Genomic DNA, 25774 nt, shown 5'->3' on the forward strand with positions numbered 1-25774 from the left:
TAATATTTGTAGCATAAAAGCCTTTATTCCTTTTATAAGGTAGCACTATATACCGTTTACCATAACTATAATGGGTTAATTTCATAATTATTTTGACACCTGGACATCGTCTACTAAAAGTGAATTTTTTTTTTGTTTTTATATATTTGTTATATACTTAGTGCGTTGTATCATAGACCCTGTTTTGCTATTCGCTATAATAATAAGTGTCGAATAGTTATGTATCAGTAAAAAATATGTAACATTAATTAGGGGCTCATTTTACCCAGTTTTCATCGTTCAAAAAACACGAGGAGAATTGGTTATTGTTTAACAACCTAAAAAACTAGACAAGTAAAAATTTTACTAGTGATTTTCGTCTTAGGTATAAAATATACCATTTTTATTAAAACTATAGTATTAACTAATAAATAGACAGAACTGACATAGTAACTTTGATAAATGCGCCATAATATGGCAACGGATCCCGTGTTAAGTATATTAGAAAACTGAGTTAAAACAATCACAATGTCATATATCTGTTGTATGACTCTAACAACCAATCGAAGCAGTTCAATTAACATGACATCAACTACTATATTATATCGCGCCTTTTTTAAGTTAATTCGTCTTATCGTCAGATCTCGATGTAAAGAATATCTAAAAATCTATGTCACCATGACGAACATTTTGCAATTTCCCATTTATCGTCTATAATGATTTAAAATAAAACCTTTTTTAGAGGTAGGCAAGTATAAACTGGTTTTTATTTACTATTAATTTTTTATTTAATGATCATATAATTCATTTAAATAATTATTTATATAAGTGACAAACCATGGTAAAAAAATATATGAAATCAATAGTTAAATGGCAATTACGTATTTGGAATAAATTTATCAAATTATTTTTCAATACGATTTATAATTTCATTAATTTCCTAACATCATTGTTAATTTACTAGCGTTATTCTACACTACTGTGAACGTACTTGATAAACCCGTCGCTTAATAATTTTACGGTGAGATAAAAGGACTAATTTTTCATTTTTCAATATCTGCTTTATTATTAATGATGTTGTGTTTCACTAAATTTGAAAGATGCTATAAGTTTATTTGACAATGTTATTAATTTTTATCAAATCAAACAACTCACATTAGGAACTATCAACCGACGGGTTTATCAAGTAGGTTCATAGTAGTGTAGAATACCGCCAGTAAATTAATAATGACGTTAGGAAAACAATGAAATTACAAATCGTATTAAAGAATAATTTGATAAATTTATTCAATATACCTAATTGCCATTTAACTATTGATTTCATATATTTTTTTACTTGTATATATTTTTTACTTTTTAAGGGTATTCAATCGGGAATTTTTAAGGGTAATCAATAATTATAATAAATACTATCCTCTCGATAGATATATTACATTATACCTCACCAACTTAGAAGAGAATCAATTAGTTTTAGTTTAAAAGCAACCGTCAAAAAAGATTTGAAAATAAATAGATGTACACGCTAGAATCTCCGCAGCAATACCTATAACCACGAACAAGAATTTTTTCGGAGAAAGAAAAGAACAGGAGAGGACGAAAAGCGAGGAGGAAGGAACATAAGAATAATTAATTGGAATGTAGCGAGAATAAAAGGTATAGATGAGAGGACATGGGGATATATAAAGAGGTTTCATGTAATCTGTATGCAGGAAATGTGGCTGGAAGATAAAGAAGGCAGATACTGGGAAAAGAAATTAGGAGGTTATGAAGTTAGAGGAAAGAAAGGGGGAGAAAGAGGTAGAGTGAAAGGGGGAATGGTGATGGCGGTGAAACAGGGAACAAAAATAGAGAGAGTGGAGTAGTTGGAAGAAAAGACAAACGAATTTATAGGGGCGAGAATATTAGGGAAAAGAGATATATGGTGGATAGGTACCACATACATGAAAGAGGAAAAACAAGAAAACATTAAAGAGATAGAGGGGTTATGGAAAACGCCAGGGGCGAGAAATTGATTTGGTGTGGAGAGATGAATGCAAGAACGGGTCAGGAAGGAGGCGGACTCGACGAAGAAGGCAACGAAGAGAACAGGGAATCGAAAGATGAAAAGATAAACAGAGAAGGGGAAGAACTTCTAGAAAAAATAAGAGAAATGGGACTCAGTATATTAAATGGTAATATCGAAGGAGACAAACGGGAGAATATACATACATAGGAGATGCAGGATGTTCAGTGATAGATTATGTAATAACAAATGAGGAAAATGCAAAATGCAAAATGAGGCAAAATGAACATCGTTTACAGGCTAGAATCGGACCACAACGCAATAGAGATAGAGTTGGGAAAATTACCCGGGAAAACAGAAGAAGAGAAAGACAGAATCGTAGAAAGAGCAATATGGAATGAAAAAGCCATAGGGCAATTCAGAGAAGAATTAGACAAAGGCAAGAAGGAAACAGAATGGCCGGAATTAAAAATAAAATTGGAAAGAGCAGCCAGAAGGAGAAAGGTAGGCGGTAAGAAAAGAAAGAAAAACACCTAGTGGGATGAAGAATGCAGACTTAAGAAAGCAGAGGTAAAGAAGTTGGGCAAAGCGATTAAGTCGGGAAAGGGAAGCAAAGAGTATATCAAAGCAAAAAGAGAGTGGGGAGTATTAGTAGAAAGAAAAAACGAGGAAGAAATGGAGAAAAGAATAAAAGAGGCAGGAGATGATAAAACCGGGAGACAACTCTGGGAGGTGGTAAAAAGTAGGAGAAGAAAAAAGAGGGTAAGATGTAGTAGTAAAATACAGAAAGAAGAGTGGCTATCTTACTTCAAAGGGCAAGAGAGGGAGGAGAGACAGAGGATGATTTGGAAACAAGCTCACAAGGAGAAGATAAAGAAGGAGATGGAGAGGAGAACGAAGGAAGTATATCCGAAGACGAGGTGAGGAAGGCAATCGGCAAGATGAAAAAGGGAAAAGCACCAGGAGCAGATGGACTACAAAATGAGGTATGGATACATTGAGAAGAACAGGTGATAGGGGAGATACAACCAATATACTGAAAAAATATGGAAAGGGGAAAAAATACCAGATGAATGGAAAACAGGAGTGATTACACCGCTTTTCAAGAAAGGGAAGAAAGAGGAGGCAAAGAATTACAGAGGGATAACACGTATGGACACGGGTTATAAACTATATGCGGAAATAATAAGAGGAAAGCTAGAAAACGAATTAGAGGGAAGGGAACTATTAGACGACACATAAATGGGTTTCAGGAATGGAAGAGGGACAGCAGATGCTATTTTTATATATCTTTTGCAGTATGTAATAGAAACGGAATTAGAGAAGAAAGGAGGTAAAGTATACGCGTTTTTCGCTGACATAAGAGCAGCCTTTGACAAAGTAAACAGGAGAGAGATCTGGGAAATGATAGCTAGGAATAGACGAAATAAGGAAGAGAATAAAAGAATTATACAAAGGGACCAAGAGCGAAATCAGAATAGGAGAGGAAAAGATAGGAGGGTTCGAAATACATAAAGGAGTGAGACAAGGGTGCCCATTAAGTCCGACGCTATTCAACGTAGCAATGGCGGATACAGAGAAGGAATTAAGCAAAATATAGGAAGGGGGGATAATATTAGGAAAAAAGAAATTCTGGTCGATCGCATACGCGGATGATGTTGTGATGGTGGCGAACACCGCGACAGGGCTAAAGCAGATGCTAAAGAAATTGAAAAGGATAATAGAGAGGAAAGGTCTAGAACTAAACATAGAAAAATCGAAGATAATGGTATTTAAAAATGGGGGAAGGAGGAAAAAGGAGGAAAAATTTATATGGGAAGAGAAGGAGATAGAGGTAGTGAAAAACTTTGACTACTTAGGATATATGTTAAAAGAAAACGGGAAGGAAGAGGCACAAATTAAGAAATTAAAAGAAAAGGCAAGCACGGTAATGAGTTCGATGTGGGGACTAGGAGAAGAATTATTCAGAGACAACTGGGAACTAAGAATGAGGCTATTTGATACAATGGTGAAAAGTGTAATGGAATACGGGGCGGAGGTGTGGGGATGGAAGGGGAAAGATGAACTGGAGAAGATACACAGAAGATATCTGAAATGGATAATGAAATTGGACAGAACGACGCCGGAGCACATACTACACCTAGATACCAAGAGCTACAATTTAGAAACAAGGACAAGGAGAAGAGCAATAAAATACGAAACGAAACTGAGCAAGACAAAAGAAGGTACGCTTTGGAGAGAATGCTGGAGACTACTAGAAAAAGAAGAGGACAATACGAGGGGAAAAAGAAAAAAGCGAGGACAAAGAGAAGAGGAGTTAAATAAAAGAGGATATGCCATATCTGAATACCACAGAAAAATGAGAGCAGGAGAGCAGGTGTGGTTGGAGCTGGAAAAAATAGAGAAGGACATACAATGGCAGAGCTGGGAAAACAAATTGAATGAGTCCAGACAAGCGAGAGATGTAAAAGAATTAATAAAAACACAGGGAGAGACTCCAGAATATTTGAGGAGAGCAGGTAACACAGGGAAAAAAGGGCTAACGATAACGGCAAGATTTAGAATGGGAAACGAAGCAAGAGGGTACAAATACTGGTTGAAAGAGGAGGAAAGAAGATGCAGGCTATGTAAAGAAGAGGAAGAAACGTATGAGCACATATTCTCGAGATGTAAAAAATCAGGTAACAGGCAGGACAACTGGAAAAGGATTCTAAATGCGGAAAGAAAAAAATCTGGCGAAACTATACAGAATAATATGGTTAAGGAAAGAAAAGGAGAAAACTGAAGAAATATAAAAGAAAATCTGATACAAAGAGAGAAAAGAGCAAACGAAAGAACACAAAGCGCAATTGAATAGTAATGGTAGCAATAGAGAAGAGGAGAGAATAAAACAAATAAGGAAAAACTGAAAGAACCAGACGTAGTAACTAAATAGAAAGCAGGGACATTCAGTGAGCAGGGAGATACGAACGGAACAGGAGGAACAGTGGAAAATTCAAAAGGCACGAGGCGCGGGCTAGAACTCGGCACAGGTCGGGAGTGGAACGTGGACGAGGAATGAGAATCGGAACAAGACAGAAAAGAAAGCACGTGGTGAGCCGCAGATGGAAAAGAGGTTAGTAAAGATAAGACAAGTAGTAAAAGGAGAATATAAAAAAGTGAAAAGGAGAAGATGTATGGAGACAAGAAGAAAGACAGAGAGATGAAGAAATTGAGAGAGGAGATGGAAGGTTGGAAAATTAAGGCGAGGTTTGAGAGAGAGAAAAGAGAAGCCCTGGAGAAGAAAATGCAGGATGTGAGAGAGGGTGTGGAAATGTTGAAGGGGAAGATGAGAAACTTACAGAAAGAGATGAGATGAGGAACGGCCATGAAGGTAAGAAAAATAGAGTGGAAGCGATAAAGAAAAGGCAGGAGATGAGAAAAGTGAGAAGAGGGTGTGAGAAAGGAGAAGAGATAATCTTGAGAGAGAGGAAGGCGGACGCGGCTAGCTACAGCTATAGGAGAGGAGATAGCAAGTGCAAAGTATGGGAAAGAGGTTTAATAGGACAGAAGAAGATTCTATAAAAGACTGGTTAGACGACATCATGGAAGGAATAGAATGGGAAATGGAAGATAGGAGAGCGGAAGACACAAAGAAAATCATTTTCTTAACACGTGCATGAAAAAGACCCGTTTCCATGCCTCTAAAGTGAATGGCAGGAGACACCTAAATAATTGGACAGAAGAAGATTCTATAAAAGACTGGTTAGACGACATCATGGAAGGAATAGAATGGGAAATGGAAGATAGGAGAGCGGAAGACACAAAGAAAATCATTTTCTTAACACGTGCATGAAAAAGACCCGTTTCCATGCCTCTAAAGTGAATGGCAAGCTGCTCATTTCGAGCGTGTGGGAGGGAATCATTCCCTCCCGCTACTCATAAACACTCAAAAACACTCAAAAATAATCAAATTTTTGAAAATTTTTGATATTTTTTGAAAGAGAGTGGTTTACGACTCAAAATGCGCAACTTACCATTCACTCTATATGCATGAAAACGGGTCTTTACAAGCACTTGTCAAAAAAAGTACAGTGTGCAACAAGGGGGGGAGGGCAATTTCTACCTCGGGTGAAATTTGAGCACTCCTCTCCGTCTCGGGCGCTTTCGGCGCCCTCGACTCCAACCCGTGCTCAAATCTCACCCTCGTTAGAAATCGCCCTCCCCCCCCCCCCTAGTTGAACAATATACTATTTTAAAAGGAAAGAGGACATGGAAGCGATATGGGAGAAGAGAGCGGAAATCAAAAAAGGAGGCAAAATCAGGCTGGAACAATGGTTATCTGTGGATAAGAGAAGGGCTAGAGCCTTGATAATGAGAGAGAAAAGGAGAAGAGAAGATGATGAAGAGGAGGAGAACGAGGTAAAGCACAAAAAAGAGTGGGTAGCCGAAATAGAAGGAGAGATGTACAAGTGGGACGACAAGAAGGATAGAATAGTTAAGAAAGGAAAAGGGATAGAAAGGAGAGATGAGGGACGATACAAGATCTGGAAGTCAGGAGAGTCAGATGAGGAAGACGATGAATAGCAGACAAGGATGGAGAGAAAGAAAAGACAAAGAAAGGAAGAGAGAGAAGAGAGAAGAAACATGGATCAAAGTTATTAACATACACACGAAGGCAGAGTAGATGAAAAACACTCACAAACAAACACAAACACTCACATAAAATCAAACACATGCATACGCGTACAGACTTATATACACGCAAACAGACATAAAAAAGAAATACAACACTAAATTCCTAGCGTAGGAATTATCACCAGGTCGGATGGGGTCGGTCGGTCCACCAGGTGAGGGTCAAAATTTTGAAAAATAAAAATGCGGAAGGGTAAAGATTAGAAATTCAAAATTTATAAACTGAGATTTTGAAATAAAAAAATGTATAAAACAAAAATGTTGATTTGAAATATTGCGAAAGGTGATATTTGTAGTTAAAATATTGCAAAAGCGATGTTTTTAAGAATTTTCAAATTTAGGTTATAAAAATTATACCTTTCCCATATTCTGGGACTTACGATTTCACCTTCCGTTATAATTCAATTCGTAATTTATGCCTTTCAAATATTTATTTTTTAAAATGTTTACCCTCACCCCGGTACACCAGGTCTCGAGATGCCATACACGTGAATCGCCTGCTTAAATGCTCAAGATGTTGAAAGTTTGGAGGAGGAATGTGAACTCAGCGCGGTGCAGCAATAGCGCAATAGCGCTTTTACATTTCTCTTATACAATGCTCGCGTCTCCGAAACGCGCAGTCACCGCAGACACTGATATATACTTTCTCCCGTGGGATGAGGATTAAAATTTTAAAAAATAAAGATTTTAAAGGTGAAAATTACAAATGGATTTATAACAAAATATTAGAAAGGTATAATTTTGAAAACCTAAATTTGGAAATTCCTAAAAATATCCTTTACTATTTAGGAACTTAATATTTTACCTTGCTTTATAAATCAATTCGTAATTTTCACCTTTCGAATTTTTATTCTTCAAAATTTTTACCCTTATCCCTGGATACCCACTACTGGTAGATGCTTCAGTATGTGTGCGTTGCAGAATTAATAAATGTGTTCACGTTGTTTGTAATTATTTTATTTATTAAACTAGCTAAAAACTGATTCGACTTGCTCGTTATATTTAAACATTGATTCAAGTTTTAAATATATACAGGGTGAGTCATTTTAATCTTTAATCTCAATTATCTCGTTGGCAAAGCATGCCAGCGAAAAAAGTTTCGGGTAAAAGTTTTAGGATTTTTCCCTGGCTATCTGATGATGACCTTGACAATGTCATTGAGCATGACCTTCAAGGTCATTTGAAGGTCAAGTCGATTTTTTCAAATAGAAACCCCTACTTTTGGCACCAGAAATGGAAAGAGCGGGAAATTTTACGTTCGAACATGTGATTTTGGAAACAAATCATCTTTTGTGCGGAAATTACCTTTGACATCAGCCGAACCCAGGATGCACCATCGAGGAGGTTGTCAAAAGGATTTAGCATCCCATTTTTTGTTTTTTGTTTTATTTTTTTTTTGTATTTTTTTGTATTTGTTTTTTTTTTTGTTTTTTCCCTTTTTGTTATTTTTTTTGGTATTTTTATGGAATGTTAACTGGAGTTAACCATTGATTAATTATTCGAAATTACCGCCGTTTTGTTGGATGCAAAGATCAAGTCGAGCTCTGAATTGTCTTATGGTTCTAAGTAGAACATCTCGAGGGGTTGCTGCACAAGCTGTACGAATGCGTTCGATCATATTATCTCGCGTTGTTGGCCGTTGAGCATAAACAACATTCTTAAGATATCCCCATAAGTAAAAATCGGGAGGGGTTAAATCAGGTGAACGAGGGGGCCAGGCAACTGGGACACCTCGCCCAATCCACCTGCCATTGTAGCGGGTGTTTAAATAATCACGAACAATGCGTGCATAATGTGGTGGTGCTCCATCTAATTGGATCCACATTCTTAGCCTTGTGGCTAGGTCTACATTTTCTAGTAATTCAGGTAAAATGTCTCGAAGTAAACTCAAAAAGTTTACCCCATTCACGTTCTCTTCAAAGAAATAAGGACCAATCAAATAGCCATTGATGATTCCATACCAGACCATAACACTCCAGCGGTGTTGATTGTCTATGGGCCTGGACTAATGAGGATTTTCATCTGACCAATAATGGCAATTATGTCTATTCAATTCTCTAGTGTTTCTGAATGTTGATTCATCTGAAAAAAGAACGTGCCTGAAAAAGTCTTGATCTTGTTGAATCATTCGTATTGCCCATCGACAAAAACGTACTTGCAAAATCATATCATTTGGAGTTAACTGTTGTGTTAATGTTATGTGATAAGGATGATATCTTCTCGCTCTCAATATTCGGGATGCTGTTGATTGAGGTATACCTATTTCTCTTTCTATTTGTCGAGTACTAATGTGAGGATCAAGATGAATAATCGCTAGAATGGTAATAACACGAGGATCGTTTTCGTCGTATTCATGATGACGGCGTTGACGAACAAAAGCTCCATTTCGAGCTCTCTGAGTTAAGGTTTGAATAGTAACATTACTTGGGTGTCTCCTATTGGGATAGCGTTCAGCATAAAGTCTGGCAGCTGCTGCATAATTATTTCGACTTTCTCCCAAAATCATGATCATATCCACGATTTCGTTGGGACCATAATCAGCCATGATCAAAATCAAAATAATTTGTTACAGACCAGTAAACAGGGAAACAGATTTTTTTCAATAATAATTATCGATTTACAAGAAGTAAAAAACACGATTAAGCTTTTCTGCACTAATTTGCTATCTACATAACTGTTAAGAGTAGTTCACTCTCAAAAATTGACACTAATACAAAATAATGGAATGACTTTGAAAATTTTTGAAAACTGAAAAAATTACGAAAATTTTAGAAAATATTGAAAATTTCTGGAAATATTGAAAATTTTTTCATTTTTGAACGCATGTCACTCTCTTTTCATTTATGGGGCTAAAAGTAGGGGTTTCCATTTCAAAAAATCAACTTGACCTTGAAATGCCCTTGAAGATCCTGTTTAACGACAGGGTCAAGATGACCATTCGTCAGCCGGGGAGAAAACTGAAAACTTTTGTGGGTAACATTTTCTCCTTGAATGCATTCGTGTTCAGCTAACCAGTTGTACTGTTATCGGCATGACCAATGACCGTGACCATTGAATTCAAGGTCAAGGCAAGGTCATATTCAAACGTAAAATTTCCCGCTCTTTCCATTTCTGGTGCCAAAAGTAGGGGTTTCTATTTGAAAAAATCGACTTGACCTTCAGATGACCTTGAAGGTCACGCTCAATGACATTGTCAAGGTCATCATCAGATAGCCAGGGAAAAATCCTAAAACTTTTATCCGAAACTTTTTTTGCTGGCATGCTTTGCCAACGAGATAATTGAGATTAAAGATTAAAATAACTCACCCTGTATAATCTACAAATTTATAATAATAGAATTATGAATTAAAAACAATAATAAAATAATATACTATTGTTATAATTTCATTCTATTTAAAAATTAAAAGTAATAACATTATAACATTAAAGCATAATACAAAATAATTTTTACATTTTAGCTCTTTACTTAAGAGGGCACACCACCTTTGAAATTAAAATCAAAATTTTTCATAAAAAATTTATAAATCCTTATATAAATAAACCAAATTTTCTTTACTATTCTTAGACATAATTTATTATCTTAGGTATCTTAGACATACCTTTATTTTGATGGTTTTAGGCCTTCTGTATACCTCTATAATACCTACGTATAATAGGAAGTCCATAATTCACTGACCGTAAGATTCCAAAGGAACGAATAGCCCAAATGAGCTCAAGTTCCAGGATATTGTATAATATGCTTATAAAACTTTTTCTATGAAATTTAAACCAAATCTCCTCATTCATACTATAACTAATGTACTTTTAAACAATGTCCTTGAGCTTGAGCACATATAAGCTAGTATGTCCGCGAGACAGGAATCGACATCGCCATCGTTTGTCAACAATACAGAGACCTGGACAAACCATCGTGGGATATGGACAGTACTGGTAAAGCGGCGATATGGGCAGGCGGATACGCCACTTTCCATGAAAAAATGACAAGACGTAATAAAGGATTCGCACGCGCCAAGGTCGCAGGCGTACACATTTACAGTTACTATACTTCACCCAACACGTCAATAGAACAATTCAGACAACTGTTGGACCAAATAGTACAGGATGCTATAGGAAGAAAACTGGTACTGATAGCAGGCGATTTCAACGCCTGGGCAGTAGAGTAGGGCAGCAAAAGGACGAACGAAAGAGGACAAGCGCTATTGGAAGCATTCGCCCTTCTTGACTTGGTCTTAGTTAACCAGGGATGTTCTTACACATTTCAAAGAGGAGACGCAGGGTCCATCATAGATCTCACATTTGTCAGCAGCTGCCTGATTGGCTCAGTTAGATCGTGGATAGTGAGCGATCATTACACAAACAGTGACCACCAAGCGATAATAATGGAGATAAGAATATCAAAACAGAGATCCAACGGGAGGGCAACGACGAAAAGAGTCGGCTGGGAAACGAAGGATTATGATAAGGAGACATTCCTGCGACGCAACAATGCCAAGGAAAACTCCCAACAATAGACGACCGCCAGTATACTGGTGGGATAATGAAATCGACGGGCCCGCAAAGAGTGTCATCAAACCAGAAGGCGGGAACAGCGGGCTAGGAAGAAATGGACTGGTCGTGGTAAAGAAATAGTAGACGCCCTAAATAAAGAAATGAAGAATGCTAAACGGATACTCAAGAGGAAAATTTGAGAGAATAAACGACGGTGCCTGAAAGAGTTACAGGACGAGGTTGAGCTGGACCCCTGGGGGCGACCGTACCAAGTGGTAATAAAGAAGATAAAGGGAGGATATATCCCCCCTGCTAAAAGCCCGGAAGTGCTGGATCGTATTGTGACCACACCGTTTCCCCTTCAACTGGAAGTAACAGCTATTCCTGAAGCGAAGGCGAATGACGAAACTATTCCAGCAATCACCATAGAGAAATTATTGGCTGCATGCAAAAGAATTGGGAACAACAAGGCTCCAGGCCTGGATGGCATACCCAATATTGCATTGAAACAAGCTATACAGGCACGCCCCGATGTCTTTGTGGACTTGTACAACTCATGTCTTGAATAAGGGACGTTTCCTAATAACTAGAAGAAGCAACGCCTGGTGCTACTACCAAAAGGAGATAAGCCACCTGGAGAAGCTTCCTCGTACAGACTACTCTGCATGCTGGACACTCCGGGCAAGATCTTAGAGCGCATAATCGGCATTAGAATGGACCAAGTCATTGAAAAACCAGGCGGCCTTGCGGAATATCAATACAGCTTCAGGAAAAAAACGCTCCACTCTTGATGCCATAAGCTTAGTAGTTGACGCCACTAGAACTGCAACAGAAGGAAAAAGATGAAAAGGAGAATCTAAGAAGTACTATGCTATTATTACACTGGATGTTAAAAATGCGTTTAACTCAGCCAGCTGAGACAAGATACAGGAGGCACTACGGAAAAAAGAGGTACCCGCATATATAAGAAGGATTATGCCTGACTACCTGAAAGACAGAACCCTTTTGTATGACACAGAGAGTGGCACGAAAACCTATCAAGTAACCGGAGGGGTCCCACAAGGGTCAGTACTCGGCCCACTATGGTGGAACATCATGTACGATGGCGTACTTAGGCTAGAGCTACCCGAAGGTGCAACAGTTGTAGGGTTTGCAGATGACATTGCAGTAGTAGTATTAGCAAAGCAAAAGGAAGAGGTGACGGAAATCGCTAACGAGGCAGTAAGTATAATCCACGATTGGCTAAAGCAGACTTGACTTGAGCTTGATAGCCATAAAACGGAGGCTATTCTTATATCCAGTAGAAAGAAAATAGAGACAATAACGCTGTCAGTGGACGGTCATAAAATAGACTCTCAGCCGACCATTAAGTACCTGGGAATCACTATAGACGCCAGACTAACGTTTAAGTAGCATCTTGAGAAGGCGAGCAATAAGGCAGCAAAAGTCGGTGCTGCACTATCGCGACTAATGCCAAATGTAGGTGGGCCAACGCAGGGCCAAAGGTTACTCCTAGCCAGTGTAACTACATCAATTATGTTATACGGTGCCCCAATATGGGCGGACGCTATGCTGGTTAAGTCCTATGCACGAAAGCTGTCAACAGTTTATAGGAGAAGTGCATTGCGGGTCGCTCCTATCTACCGAACAGTATCAGAAGATGTAGTGTGCGTTATTTCAAGTATGCCGCCTATTGACCTCCTAGCAACAGAACGAAAGAATATATACGAAGATAACAGGCATAGTGACAATACTCAAAAGGAAGTTCGGAAATCCGCAAAGGAACAAACCCTAGCTGAGTGGTAAAGACGATGGGACTCTAGTGGAAATGGGCGATGGACGCACTGCCTCATACCATGTATTGTTGGCTGGACCAATAGACGACACGGGGGAGTGAATTACTACCTTACGCAGTTTTTAAGCGGACATGGGTGCTTTCGATCCTACCTACACCGCTTCAAGATAATAAGAAGATAATCCAAATTGCCAGGTATGTTTAGAAGCAAACGAAGATGCGGAACATGTTTTCTGCAACTCTTCGCAATACGAAATGGAACGAGAGGGACTCGAGCAGTACCTTCAGGCTAGGGTGACCCCTGAGTCAATGATTACAGCTATGCGTTGAAAGATGGCTGGTGCGCAGTAAACAACTACGTAAGGCCTATTATTATTATCAAGAAGGTTAGAAATAATGAAGAGAATAGAAAGAAAGAACATGGCAAAATAGCTGAGTAAAGCTGTTGCTAGACGAAGGCCACTAGGTAATAGATGCAAAACGCTCCTCAGACTGATGCAGAGGAACGTAGGTCATAGAGTTAAGCTCTCACTCCCCTGCCCGATTCAGAAGATCGTAGGAGCTAGGATTGAGTACCTCTAAATGCTCCTCAGACCGATGCTGAGAAAAGTAGGTAACTAACTTGAGTCCAGACTCCCTCACCCGATGTAGAGGAACGTAGGTGTCGGGGGTGAGTATGTTCAGAGGATAGCCAGTCGATACTGTTCGAAGTAGACGACCAGACGATGCAGAAGGAAGAAGACGGCAGGACGATGCAGAATGAAGAAGACGAGTTTGATCCGGAACCCCTAATCACCTTGGATGGAGGATGTACAGAAATGTCAAACTTTAAAGGAGAAGCCAAAAAAGGCTAGTTAACGGGCCCCACAAAAGTATTGTTCAATGATAGTACCTGTGGGGATCCGGTGTCGGAGGGCCACCTGTGCAGAGCTTGCTCTGCCTACGCCACATAAAAAAAATAAACACACACACATCAATTTTCTAAAAACACTTGATTTGAACTTCTAACACACCAAAAAGTATTTTCTTGAAGTTTTGATGAAACTCAAAATTTTACTATTACATAGCTTCCTCTTGGAGGAAGCAAAATAAAACGGTAGGAATATTCTAAGATGTTAGGACTCATGTGATAGTTAATACAATTTCAATTAGAATCGGAGGAATTCAAATAAATTGAATAGGAAATGACGTTTAGGGCAGAAATTTAAGCGAATTATTATTATGTAGATAAATTGAACTTGAAATGACGTTTTGGACAAAAATTTAAGCGAATTAATATTATGTAGATAACTTCTCATACTGCTAGTCGTATAACTTTTCTATGTCATGTCACAAGGTCCGTATTATCCGGTTAGACCAAAATAACCCTTTTTTACAACGCAAAATAGCCTAGAATTCAAGGGGATTCCTATACAACCGTAAGCACACTATCACTACACTACTTTTTTATAGATAACGTAATTTCAACATTATATAGCCATCGAATTTACCGAAGTTACGAGTTAATAGCGACTTTCGCACGTCCCCGGGTCTTTAGTTGTAGCAAATACACTTACTCTTTTCTGAAAAATCACTTATTCTCTTGCCCACACTTGACAATTTCTGCAGACGCCCGTTAGTTATTCCGGCGTGTAACTTCCGCCTGCGTTCTACGGCTTACAGCGAGGTTTACGATTACGCAATTACTGACAAGATAACTTCTACCGTCAATAAAAAATACAGCCCAAATGTTAACTCTAACCGTTACAGCTACTATGGCGAAGGCACTGCAGGTGGAACTTGGAAGATATGCGTAAATCATCTTTATTTAGAAACAGCCTATCGATAAAAATATTATGATCATCATCAAGACATTTTTTGTTAATACTATTGTAACGGGGCGTTTATCTAGCTGCACGGCGTCGCAGATACCACGCCGTGTCACCAAGTCAATACGCATTATTCGGATAGATGTTGTTTAACGTAACTATCACGTTATGATGCCGCGGCAGGCTATTCCTGGGTGTGGCTGATGAGAACAGCGGACATTAGCTACTGTATAATGCTTCTCCTCGTGCTGTGTCACCGGATAAATCCTGAAATACAAATGCATGGTGTTGGAAGCACGGCACGCTTTCTCCGCGTGAAGATGATCTGAGGTGCATCACGAGATTCCTCGGCATAGAACAGATCTCATGAGTTCTTGATCGAAAGGGAACGGGTGCATGCAAGTTAGAATAAAACAACAGAGTAATCGGAACTGAAGATATAAAATGTATGGTTTGAAACTATGAAAGTAGAAAAGTCATAACGACCAGTAACTCTGCTATTTAAACGCGTAGCCGAGTGTGACGCGTAAAAATGACCCAAAAACTTTACAATAATGAATTTCGGTTTATCGAGGCGAGAGGCAACGCGATAGTCTGCACAAGTCGGGCCGATCACTCGGTGGTAGTGAGCGTTGGCCTACGGTGACTTGTGCTGACGTACAAACTTACGTTCGATGCGAAGAGTTCAACTTGACTCGCACCTCTCACTCTGGATGATTCGCAGGAAGCGCTCCTCCAGGTCCCTTCGGTACTTTCCTTGCAAATCTCGCTCAAAACGCGAGACTAAGCAGGGCACGCCGTACACCTTGTCTCGACGCTCCTAACGAAAACACAGTCCAAATACTCTCCAGCAGTGGGCACTCTCGCGGGTTTAAGAGACGACCTCCTTATGCGCGCGCTTACGATAGTCTGACGGGCCCCGCGGGCTCCGTCGACGAGTTCGTTCGAGAACTCTTCCTCTCTGGGCCGATTGTACCGCCCTACGACCCCGTCGACTTCTATTCTAACCTAACCTTGCGACAAACCAGCGCGCTAAAAATACGAATACTCGCCGCTCGTTACACTATCGAAAATTAGTAAAAAAGATTTAAACAAAACTTAAATTGTGTCACTATTGCAATATATATATATATATATGTGTGTGTGTATATATTTTAACCGAGCGATGTTAGGAGCGAGGTGAATCACATTAGTTATATTTTATATCAAATATCAAACAAAATAAATGTGCTAGTCCAGTATAATCTCGAATAAAAAGAAAAAATTTCAGACCCTTAAGTGTCCCCAAAGCAAGTTACAGCCATATAAAAATTAAAATTTTCTCATTTTTTGCTTTTACTGCTATCTTTAATTGCTTTTTAAGGCATGTTAGAAGTAATTTAGATAAAAATAAGTACATATTTTTTCGCAAATTTTCTGTATAATTATAACGAAAATCTACTTTTCACCTGTATAGCTCATTTCACATGACTACATAAGAATTTAAGCTATATGAGCTCATTACTTAGCTTTAGCAGAGCCAATTCTGGGATTCAAAATGTGACAGTGTTCGTTATATCAAAAGCTTCGAACATGTTGAATTTAATATTGAGCTGGACCTTAGAATAGAAGTTATATGATTTGAAACGTAATAAGTATTAATACACGTTAAAGTTACAGACGACTTTTGATGTCGAACTTTATGTTGTACTTTGTACTGTGTTTTTGCCATCCTAAAGACTTTATATTGTACTTTGTACTTTACACTTGACACACCGAAGGCATCGTATTGTAACTTTGTACTGTATACTTGCCATCATAGAGCTATTGCCCTCCTTGATATTAATTAATCATAATATTGGATTTTCATAAATTAATAAACTTCTTACAGGAACGAATATCGCACCTAGCACTTCCTCAAATCAAAACGTTTCCAGTTCAGATAAGCGGAGGTTACAATGCACAAGTAAGGCTATACTTACCGCCTGGGTTACGAGAGGATGAAATTACGCGTTATCCATTGGTTGTCCAAGTGTACGTATGTGCTGTAAAAAATTATTAATTTTTTTCTTTTTAAATATGATTCGATAATAAGCTATGACAGATGTTGCGTTAATGTATGATGTATCTATTGATGATTCAGTCTCTACACTACAAATATTCAAAACATTTGCAGTATAATCACATTTAACAACAAATAAGCCTAAACGATTTCGATTATATCAAGTTTTGAGAAAATGCTATATTTTGTTAAAAATGCGCTAAAGTTGATTCTGCACAAGTGTAAGGTTTATTGCGTGAACGAACCGACAGTGATAATCACACGAGTGTAAACTAACAAAAACATATGTATTGAACGTTCTTTTTCTGTCAAGAGGTCAGAATATATTATTTTTCATTTTACGTACATCATAGTGAAAAATATAGGAGTGCCATAATAGATTTGATTGTGTAAGGTAGTGCGAAAGTTGGTGTGTGAGTTTGAGGAGATTGGGAAACTGAATGGGAGGGAAAAATGGAGAGAGAAGGTGAGAGTAGGTAAAGAAAGAGGTTAAAAAGGCAGGAGGTAAAAAAATGAGAAGGTCAGAGATAGATTAACAATGGAAAGGGACGCGAAAAAGGGTGACAGAAGGAAGAGGTTTGGAAAAGGAAGTGAAGGATAGAAATAGTGGGGGAAAAATATGAGTTTTACGAACACGGAGTTGCAGGAAATAATGCACGGAACGAAGTACGGGAACGGAACGGAAAAACAGGGGTTTAGATTACCGCAACCAAGTATCGTAAAATCACTAGAAGAGGCGGGAACTTAAAAAAGTGCGAGAACACCGAGAGGCGGAAAAAGGGGAGGAGGAGGAGGTAGGGTAGAAAACACTTAGAAACAAAGAAAATAGGAGGACAGTTTAAAGTCGAAAGCAGGGACGGTATAAAAAGAAATGATAGGGGCCTGGAAGAGGCGAGGGCAAAAAATAAGAAGGAAAGGACAGAGGGAATAGGAGAGAAAAGGGACGCCTTAGCTATAGAAAAAACTGTGAAAAGGTCACCACAAAACAAAGAGATAGATAAAAAGGGAATCGCAGTTACAAGAGTATCGAAAGACAAAAAGAAAAACAGAGAAGTAGAAGAATTACTAGACAAGATAAGGGAGCTTGGTATCATCATTATGAACGGGCCTATTGAAGGAGAAAAAGAAAGAGAATACACATACATAGGAGGGACAGGCTGCTCAGTAATAGACTACGTAATAGCCAACGAGGAAGAAGGAATAGGGGTAAGTAAAATGAATATTAATAATAGGTTGGAATCAGATCATAAAGCAGCGGAGATAAAGACGAGCGCAACAAACTGGAGTAATGAGAAAGAGGAGGAAAAACGGACAACAAGAGCAATGGAGATGGAAAAACCAATACAGCAATACCGGGAAGAACTGAACAAGGGAGAAGAGGCAACGGATTGGACAGAGTTGAAGCAAAAATTGGACAAAGCAATCAGAAAGAAAAAGGGAAACGCAAAGAGAGAGAAGAAAAACTCGTGGTGGAACGATGAATACAGAAGGAAAAAAGTAGAGATAAGAAAGCTAGGTAAAGCAATAAAATAAGGCGTAGGAAGGAAAGAGTATCTAAAAGCAAAACGAGAATGGGGAATATTGGTAGAAAAAAGAGCAGGCTTAAATGGAAAAGATGATAAAAGAAGCAGAAAAGAAGAAAAATGAAGAAAGGATAAAACATTTAAACAAAATAGTTAGGGGAGAAAAAAGAGAGAGAGGGGAGGGAGAAAGCGAACCAGGAAAGGGGAGGGCGGAGAGTTGACAAGAAAAGAAGAGCAAATTACTAAAAATGAGGTAAGGAAAGCAATAAGAAACATCGCTAAAAGCGAAACACTTTGCTTTTCACATAAGGCACTCGCCCATATTTAAAGGTTCGCTGATAAGCACACATACACGCACACACATACACACACACAAAGTATGCAGATATTCAAATATTGTTGATAAATTCATTAAACTGTAATGGGGTAAGACTTGATGATGAGAGGGCACATCGTCTATTTTATTATTATATTATAATATCTAATTTAAGGATTGTAATGATAATAACATATAAAATATATTTATTTATTTATTTTGCCAGAGTTACATATAAACAGAGTTACACATAAACATTTGCAATCCGATACAGAGTAGATATTATTTTACACAATAAACACACTATAACGTCGCAAATCCTGCAGAGGAAAACGTAGTTTCCTGTTCGCCGGTCCGGTTTAATAAAAATAAAATATAACAAGATGCTGGATAGTTATGCTGTGATCTTCACAGCAATTACCTCCAGCCATAATCATCATTCCATACAATTCATTCATTCATAAAGTAGCATGTCTCTGAGTCAGACTTTCTTACTCAGATCCTACTATCCTTCATACGTTCACACATTCACACAAACTTTGGTTGGATTACAAGAGTTTTTTTTTTACTCTCTTCGTCCCAACTCTAATTAACCTCATTTGTGTGTCGTGATTTAAAAGTGATATATAATCTTATTTAACATTTTGAATAAGACCCGTCCCTGGTAGAAATCACTCCACTCCCCATCCAGGACCAGCCAGTAACAGACCATTAAATGCTGTAAACTACATTTCATGATCTGTCACCGGTCTATCCCGACTAGGAACTAGAATGATTTCTACCAGGGGTATTTGTTATTATATAAGCTAAATTATAAGCTAAAATTTTTAGAGATCCTATATTTTTGTCTAGTTACTAGTAATGTGACGATGTCACAAAATTAATTTATGCTAATTAAGATTACATTGCACAAAATATGAGATTCAATATTTTTGTATATTATATTTCTATCTTATCTACCACATTCTATATTTTTGTACATTATATTTATATCTCATCTACATAGTCGTTTTTGAAATCTTATCTTTGTGCCCAAGCACTTCAGTTTACCAATTCCTAACTAGCATAGATCTTGCCGTCGTAAATCTTTCTGTTGTCGCATTTTTATTTCTTGCATATGCTATTCTTTCATAGGAGTTGAGCCTAGCCGGGCACGTAAGTCCGACTGCACAGGTAACTCTATAATGTGGAAACATCTTTTTGTGCTGGTTATCTGAATCACATTTACATGTTGAAGTAAAAACTATATCATCAATAACTACGATGTCATTGTAAGATGACTGTGTTTTGTGAACACATTGTGTTTGTGAATATTTGTTTACCTCTTATTCCTTTATCAAAGTAAAAAATTGCCTTGTTTGAACCTAGGTAATTGATATCTCCATATGTCATCCTGTGACTGGTTGAATTGTTAATATGTTGACCAGGTGCATCCATTGCCGCCTTTTTACTTGTATTTTTATTATTTTCTTCCGCCATTTCATCAATTTTGTCGAAAACCGTTTCTATTGGTTTATATCTTTCTCTATTAAAATCTATTTTTGTTTCTATTTCATTTGTTGTTCCTTTGATAAATTGTATATATTTGATATTAGATTTCCCGTTTCCTGTTTTTTGTCTCCATGTATCTATTATTTCATTTGTTATACTATCTAGACTATTAATAATTTTCGGATATGAGTTTATCATTTTATTGTAGTTGTAGTTGGAGATACGACGATGTTGTCGATCATTGTATAACTTACATTTGCCCTTAGCGCAAATATATGTTCTAATATCTAAAGTTACGCTATCATTCGATGCTAAGTCTTTTCTATATTCATACTTACTATTGTTAATTTCTTTTTCAATTAGTGTTCTATTTTTATGTTGCAGTAATTCCTGTATTTTAGAGCATATTACGCACTGGCGTGCACCTCTATCTTGGTTGTATATCGATTTTAGCCACAAATTAATAAGTTGGCAATCTATTTTCATTGTTGCGTTTGTTTTATTCATTGTTCCTAAGTCAATCTTGTATTTTTTTTTCTTCTTGTTCTTTTTTGTAGAGTTTTGAGTTCATTTGGTAATTTATTGAAAATACTGATTGCTTTGATATAGCTATTTTTAGTACTCATGGTTTTGTTATACTTTGGTGTGTCTAGTTTTACTCTCCGATTGACAGTATTGATATTTAAAATTATCATAGTAAAACAGAAGACTTTCATATGCGAATGATTGCTTCAGGTTTAGAGGAATTATTTTTTGAAAGGTATTTTTATTTATAATTTTTAATATTCTTGTTTGAACCTTTTGCAGTAGTTGTAGTTTGTTTTGATACGCACCACCCCATGCAATTATGCCATAACTAATCAGGCTATGGAAAAAAGCATAGTATATAATTTGTAATGTATTATTTTTCATAAATTTGGAGATTTTACTAAAGATGAAAATCAGATATTTATTATATACTAATCTATTCCTGATAAATGCTGCACTGCAGGATAATACTTATTTAACATGGTGGGTCAGTATTTATTTGTTTCTGTTCCTTTTGTCCATTGTTGTAACGGGCCTAAACGTCCGTCACAACCGTGGCGACACTTCCAGCAGCTACGGCTATGCCAGAGCCGGAATGGCAGTACGACACTGCAGGAGCCGTACGGCAGTCCCGCCATCTACGAAATGTCGTATGACACCTATGACGGTTTATGTCGCGTTGTCGTGGCCTATAGTTTTCAACTTCTTAAACGATGACAGCGCCACTGTGTGCTCTCTCTTAAATAGATGTGTTCTTATCTAAATAGTTCTTAATTCTGTTATTGCAGTTAAATGAGATATATATTTGTGGAGCAAATTATATCATTCTGTGCGTTAAAAGTATAAGCTAATGTATATTAGCAAATTAATAATTTTCAGATTTTCCGTAAAAGCCACGGAGTTATGCTAGGAAATTGTGTAAGGAGTGAAGTTACCTTTGATTACTTATAGTGTTGATCTATAGTTTCATTTATGTAATTTATGATTCGGATCGTTTGTCCAATTTTAATATTGAAGTTTACACTCCATATTTAGTTAGAATTTCAGATTTTAGTTTGTTTTGACTTTTTAATTTTTAATCCCCTTCCCCTATTATATCAAAAAGAAAACCACTTTGGCGTTCTCCGTTCCTCCGGTTCTCCGTTTCTCCGATTTTCCGGTTCTCCGATTCTCCGATTTTCCGAGTTCATAATTTTTTATGAATTAGAGTGACCTCTCTATTATATTAATATCTCATTTAAATCATCAATTAATTAACAACCTTGTGCAATAGCATCTACTTAAAGGTAACGATTTCAGACCCGTCTCACCGATCGCCAAAACAAACAGCGCCCCTCCATTGAAACCCATAGTCAATATATGCACAAGGTTGAAGTGATTAAAATTTTAAAAACACACTTCGAATGAGAAATAATATAAATTATAACCTGCGCAGATTAAAAAAAATTTCTGTTTATGATACTAAATTATCTAGGACTATGATTATGATACCGCTCGGTTCCAGAGGTCAGAGCCGAATGAGCACTGGAACCAATTTTTCACGCTATTTGTACATATTTTCGCGCATGCGCGGACGTTATTTATTAACAAAAGAAAATTTTTTGCATAAATTGTTGGAGGAATCCTAGTTGGATGGTCGATGAGGAGAACTCGTAAAAAATTAGGCACTAATATTCTTGTTGTAACACTCTATTTATTTGTTAGATCTATAAGTCGAGCGACGGAGCTGTTGCTGCGAGAGCGGTCAGCAGGAGAGAGAGTACTTTGCAGAGCACGCGTGAGTACCTAGCGCTGCCCGCATGGTGGCGCTAGATTAGCCCTGTAGTCTACTACAGACGGCAAGCGGTGCGAAGACTCGCCAACACTCCCTCCCTTCGGGGCGCTTGTCCTCCTGTACGTCTGCGTTTTTACTCTCTGAACTTTACTCTGAATTAGTTTCTCCTTGGTTTCCTGTATCTGAAATATGTACAAAAATTCTTATTCGTCTGATATATATATATATATAAAACTCTGAAAATTATAATTAAGTGTGAATTTCTATGTTCAATATTTTATCTCTGAGGTATTTATGAGTATCATTAGGCAGAGGTTTAGTCATAATGTCTGCCACATTGTCGGTAGTAGATATCCATTTAACTCTGATTTGTCCCTTTAGGACACACTGTTTTATGTAGTATCCATGTGTTTCTGCCATGTGACTTTTACTCCCAGTCTTTTCTCTGATTTGTAGGTTTCTCTGAATTGTTTCCAGATCATCATCAAAGTTTCTCAACTTGTGATTTCCTTCCATCTGAGTGCAGTCCCCTGCAGATTTGTTATCGCACCACAGGGTAACAGGATACATAGTTTTCCCTGTTATATCTCTGATAGCTTTATCCAACGATACAATTTCTTGGCAAGCATTGCTCATTGCCAAGTACTCAGCTTGGCAGGTAGAGAGTGATACGTAAACTTGTTTATAGCTTCTCCACATAATTGAGTCGCCATACAATTTTATTACATATCCTCCAGTTGAAGATGAGTCTTCACAATCTCTGAAGCTGGCGTCTGTCATTGCTTCCATATACTCATTTTCTGCTCTGAAAATCAAACCTATATCTGAGGTTCCTCTGAGGTATCTGAAAATCCTTTTTACTTCCTTCCAGTCACTTTCAGTGGGTGACAGCTGTTTTCTTGATAGAAAGTTTACTGCAAATGCAATATCAGGTCTGGTGGCATCTGCCAGATATAGTAAGCTTCCTATAGCTTCCCTATACGGTGTATGAGTTGCTATCTGAGCTTCTTCTGAATTTATGAGTTCTCTTTTTCGAACCTGTCTCGTAACCATAGGTGTTTTCTGTGGCTTACTATCTTTCATATTGAAATGTTCCAGACATTTCTCTATGTACTCTGATTGTGACAGTTTTAATATTTTCTGATCTCTGTCTCTGGTTATTTTCATGCCTAAAAATAATTTAGGTTCTCCTAAGTCTTTCATCTGAAAGGTAGAACATAATTTTACATTTATTTTAAAATAAAGATTAAAAAAATTTAATTTAATGATTCATTTTACAATTGTTAAAATATATCTGTTTCCTTCCAAATCTTACGACACAAAATTTACAATATTTTGAAAATATCAACTTTTATATAATTGTAAATTTGAATCCTAAGAAATTTATTTTAAATGTACTTATTTACAATGTACATGTTGAAATAAATCTTCATTGAAGCAGAACCAAGCGAGCGTTATCGTGCGAGGTGATTATTGCTAGTACTGTATTACGATTGAAATGCTGATAACTTTTCGCAGGAGCGGTCGTTTTAATGGTATTAAATACCAGGCAGATTGATTAGACAAAAAAAAAGTAGTGCATTTTTTTGAAATTGAATTATTCAATATGTTATAAACTTTGTATATACATTGTATAAGTTACATTGTACAAGTTACATTGCTTATATTGTAAAAGAGGTTTAAATGAGATGCGAATTACAAAGAGGTCACTCTAATACTAATAAAATTAAGAGATATAGATAGTGTGACCCCGAAGGACCGGAGAACCGGAGAACCAGAGTAAACGTGCTCATGCTTAATATAATGTATAATGATATAATTTTCTTTAAGTTAGGGGTCGTACAGCTCTGCCTACTCTGCTAATAGCTAAAGATTAAAAGCGATAAAATTTGATTAATTTTGATTACATTTTAATTGTTCTAAATACTTCTTATCCTCGTAATCATTTTAGAAGAATCAATTTTAATACATTTTATCGTATAGCAATTAATGCTTATTTTTAGCATTAATTTTAATCGTTTTCCATCCGCATTATCACTAACAATTCTATTTAATCTATTTTAATCTATTTTAATGCCCTTGAAATCGCTGAAAATAATGCGGCAATGTCAGGTTTAATCCAAAGTAATCGTATCGTTTTTAAAAGACTATATTATAACTAAAAGTAACAAATTTTAATTATATTTGATAGTTTGTTGGTTAATCGTAATTAATGATAAGCCAAATGAAATTGTTTCTAATAACATATAATTGAAATCATTTTAATCGTTTTTCATATACAGTTAAAATCGCAAATAATCAAGTGGCGCGGTAGCACCACGAAGGCGAGTTTGAGAAGCAGACGAAGCCGCGGCGTCCGTGACACTATTCACTTCTATATTGGTGTTCGGATTTTTCATGATACCGAAAAAAATGCTTATTGTTACTGTTCGTAAGATTTTTTGGCTTATTAGTATGTTTTCTGAGCTAAACTATGATTTCCAACAAAAATATTAGTAAAAAGGCTGCTTATTTTTATAATATGTGAGTGTATGATCCATAAATGCTAAAATTACGTTTAACTTCTTCAGCCCGAATTGTGAAAGGACCGTTAAGTTAGCTGCAAGAAGTGTTAGGACCGTGAAGTTGGCCGTAAAGCTATATACAGATGAGAATTGCTTTCTCAAAAAAATATAATAATATATTACGATATTTTGAATTAAGAGGTTGCCAGTGCATACTCTGCGTTCCGGAGCTGTAACAGTAACTAGCTTGCCAGAGGCTCAGAACACGGGACTAATCGCGCCGATATATAAAAAAAGGAGATAAAGATGAAGCAGGATAGTATTGGGGGATAACGCTGATGGATACGGGATATAAAATATATGCAAATGTAATTGAAAAAAAACTGAGAGCTGAACTGGAGGAGAAGAAGGTTCTAGATGACACACAGATGGGATTTAGAGAAGGAAGAGCCACAGTGGATGCGATATATATAGTAAAAGCCATAGTAGAGAAAGAAATAAAAAAAAGAAAAAGGAAAGGTATTTTTATTCTTCGCTGATATGAGAGCGGCGTTTGACAAACTAAAAAGAGAGGAGATATGGAAAATTATGGAAAAGAAAAAAGTAAAAGACATGATGATTGATTTCAAGTACATAAGGAAAATAAAAGAAATATACAAAGATACACACAGCAGAGTTAGAATTGGGAAAAAAAAGGACAGGAAATTTCAAAACGGAAAAAGGTGTGAGACAAGGGTGCCCGCTCAGTCCGGCTATTCTATTCAAGTCCGCTATTCAACATCGCATTTGCAGACTTAGAACAAGAAATGAAGAAAGTACAGGAAGGAGGACTGATATTAGGCAACAAGAAA

At 37.1% G+C, this 25774-nt stretch overlaps 1 protein-coding gene across 1 annotated transcript in view; it reads left to right on the forward strand.

Moving 5' to 3' along the window:
- Window positions 1–25774, forward strand: part of LOC100679968 (venom dipeptidyl peptidase 4) — a 297831-nt gene that overhangs the window by 121994 nt on the left and 150063 nt on the right. The window contains exon 6 of the mRNA XM_031925590.1: window positions 16617–16759. Coding sequence (XP_031781450.1) covers window positions 16617–16759 — 143 coding nt within the window. The remainder of the gene's footprint in view (window positions 1–16616; window positions 16760–25774) is intronic.

The sequence above is a fragment of the Nasonia vitripennis genome, assembly GCF_009193385.2.
Source record: "Nasonia vitripennis strain AsymCx chromosome 3 unlocalized genomic scaffold, Nvit_psr_1.1 chr3_random0002, whole genome shotgun sequence".
In the NCBI taxonomy this organism is placed as follows: Eukaryota; Metazoa; Arthropoda; class Insecta; order Hymenoptera; family Pteromalidae; genus Nasonia; species Nasonia vitripennis.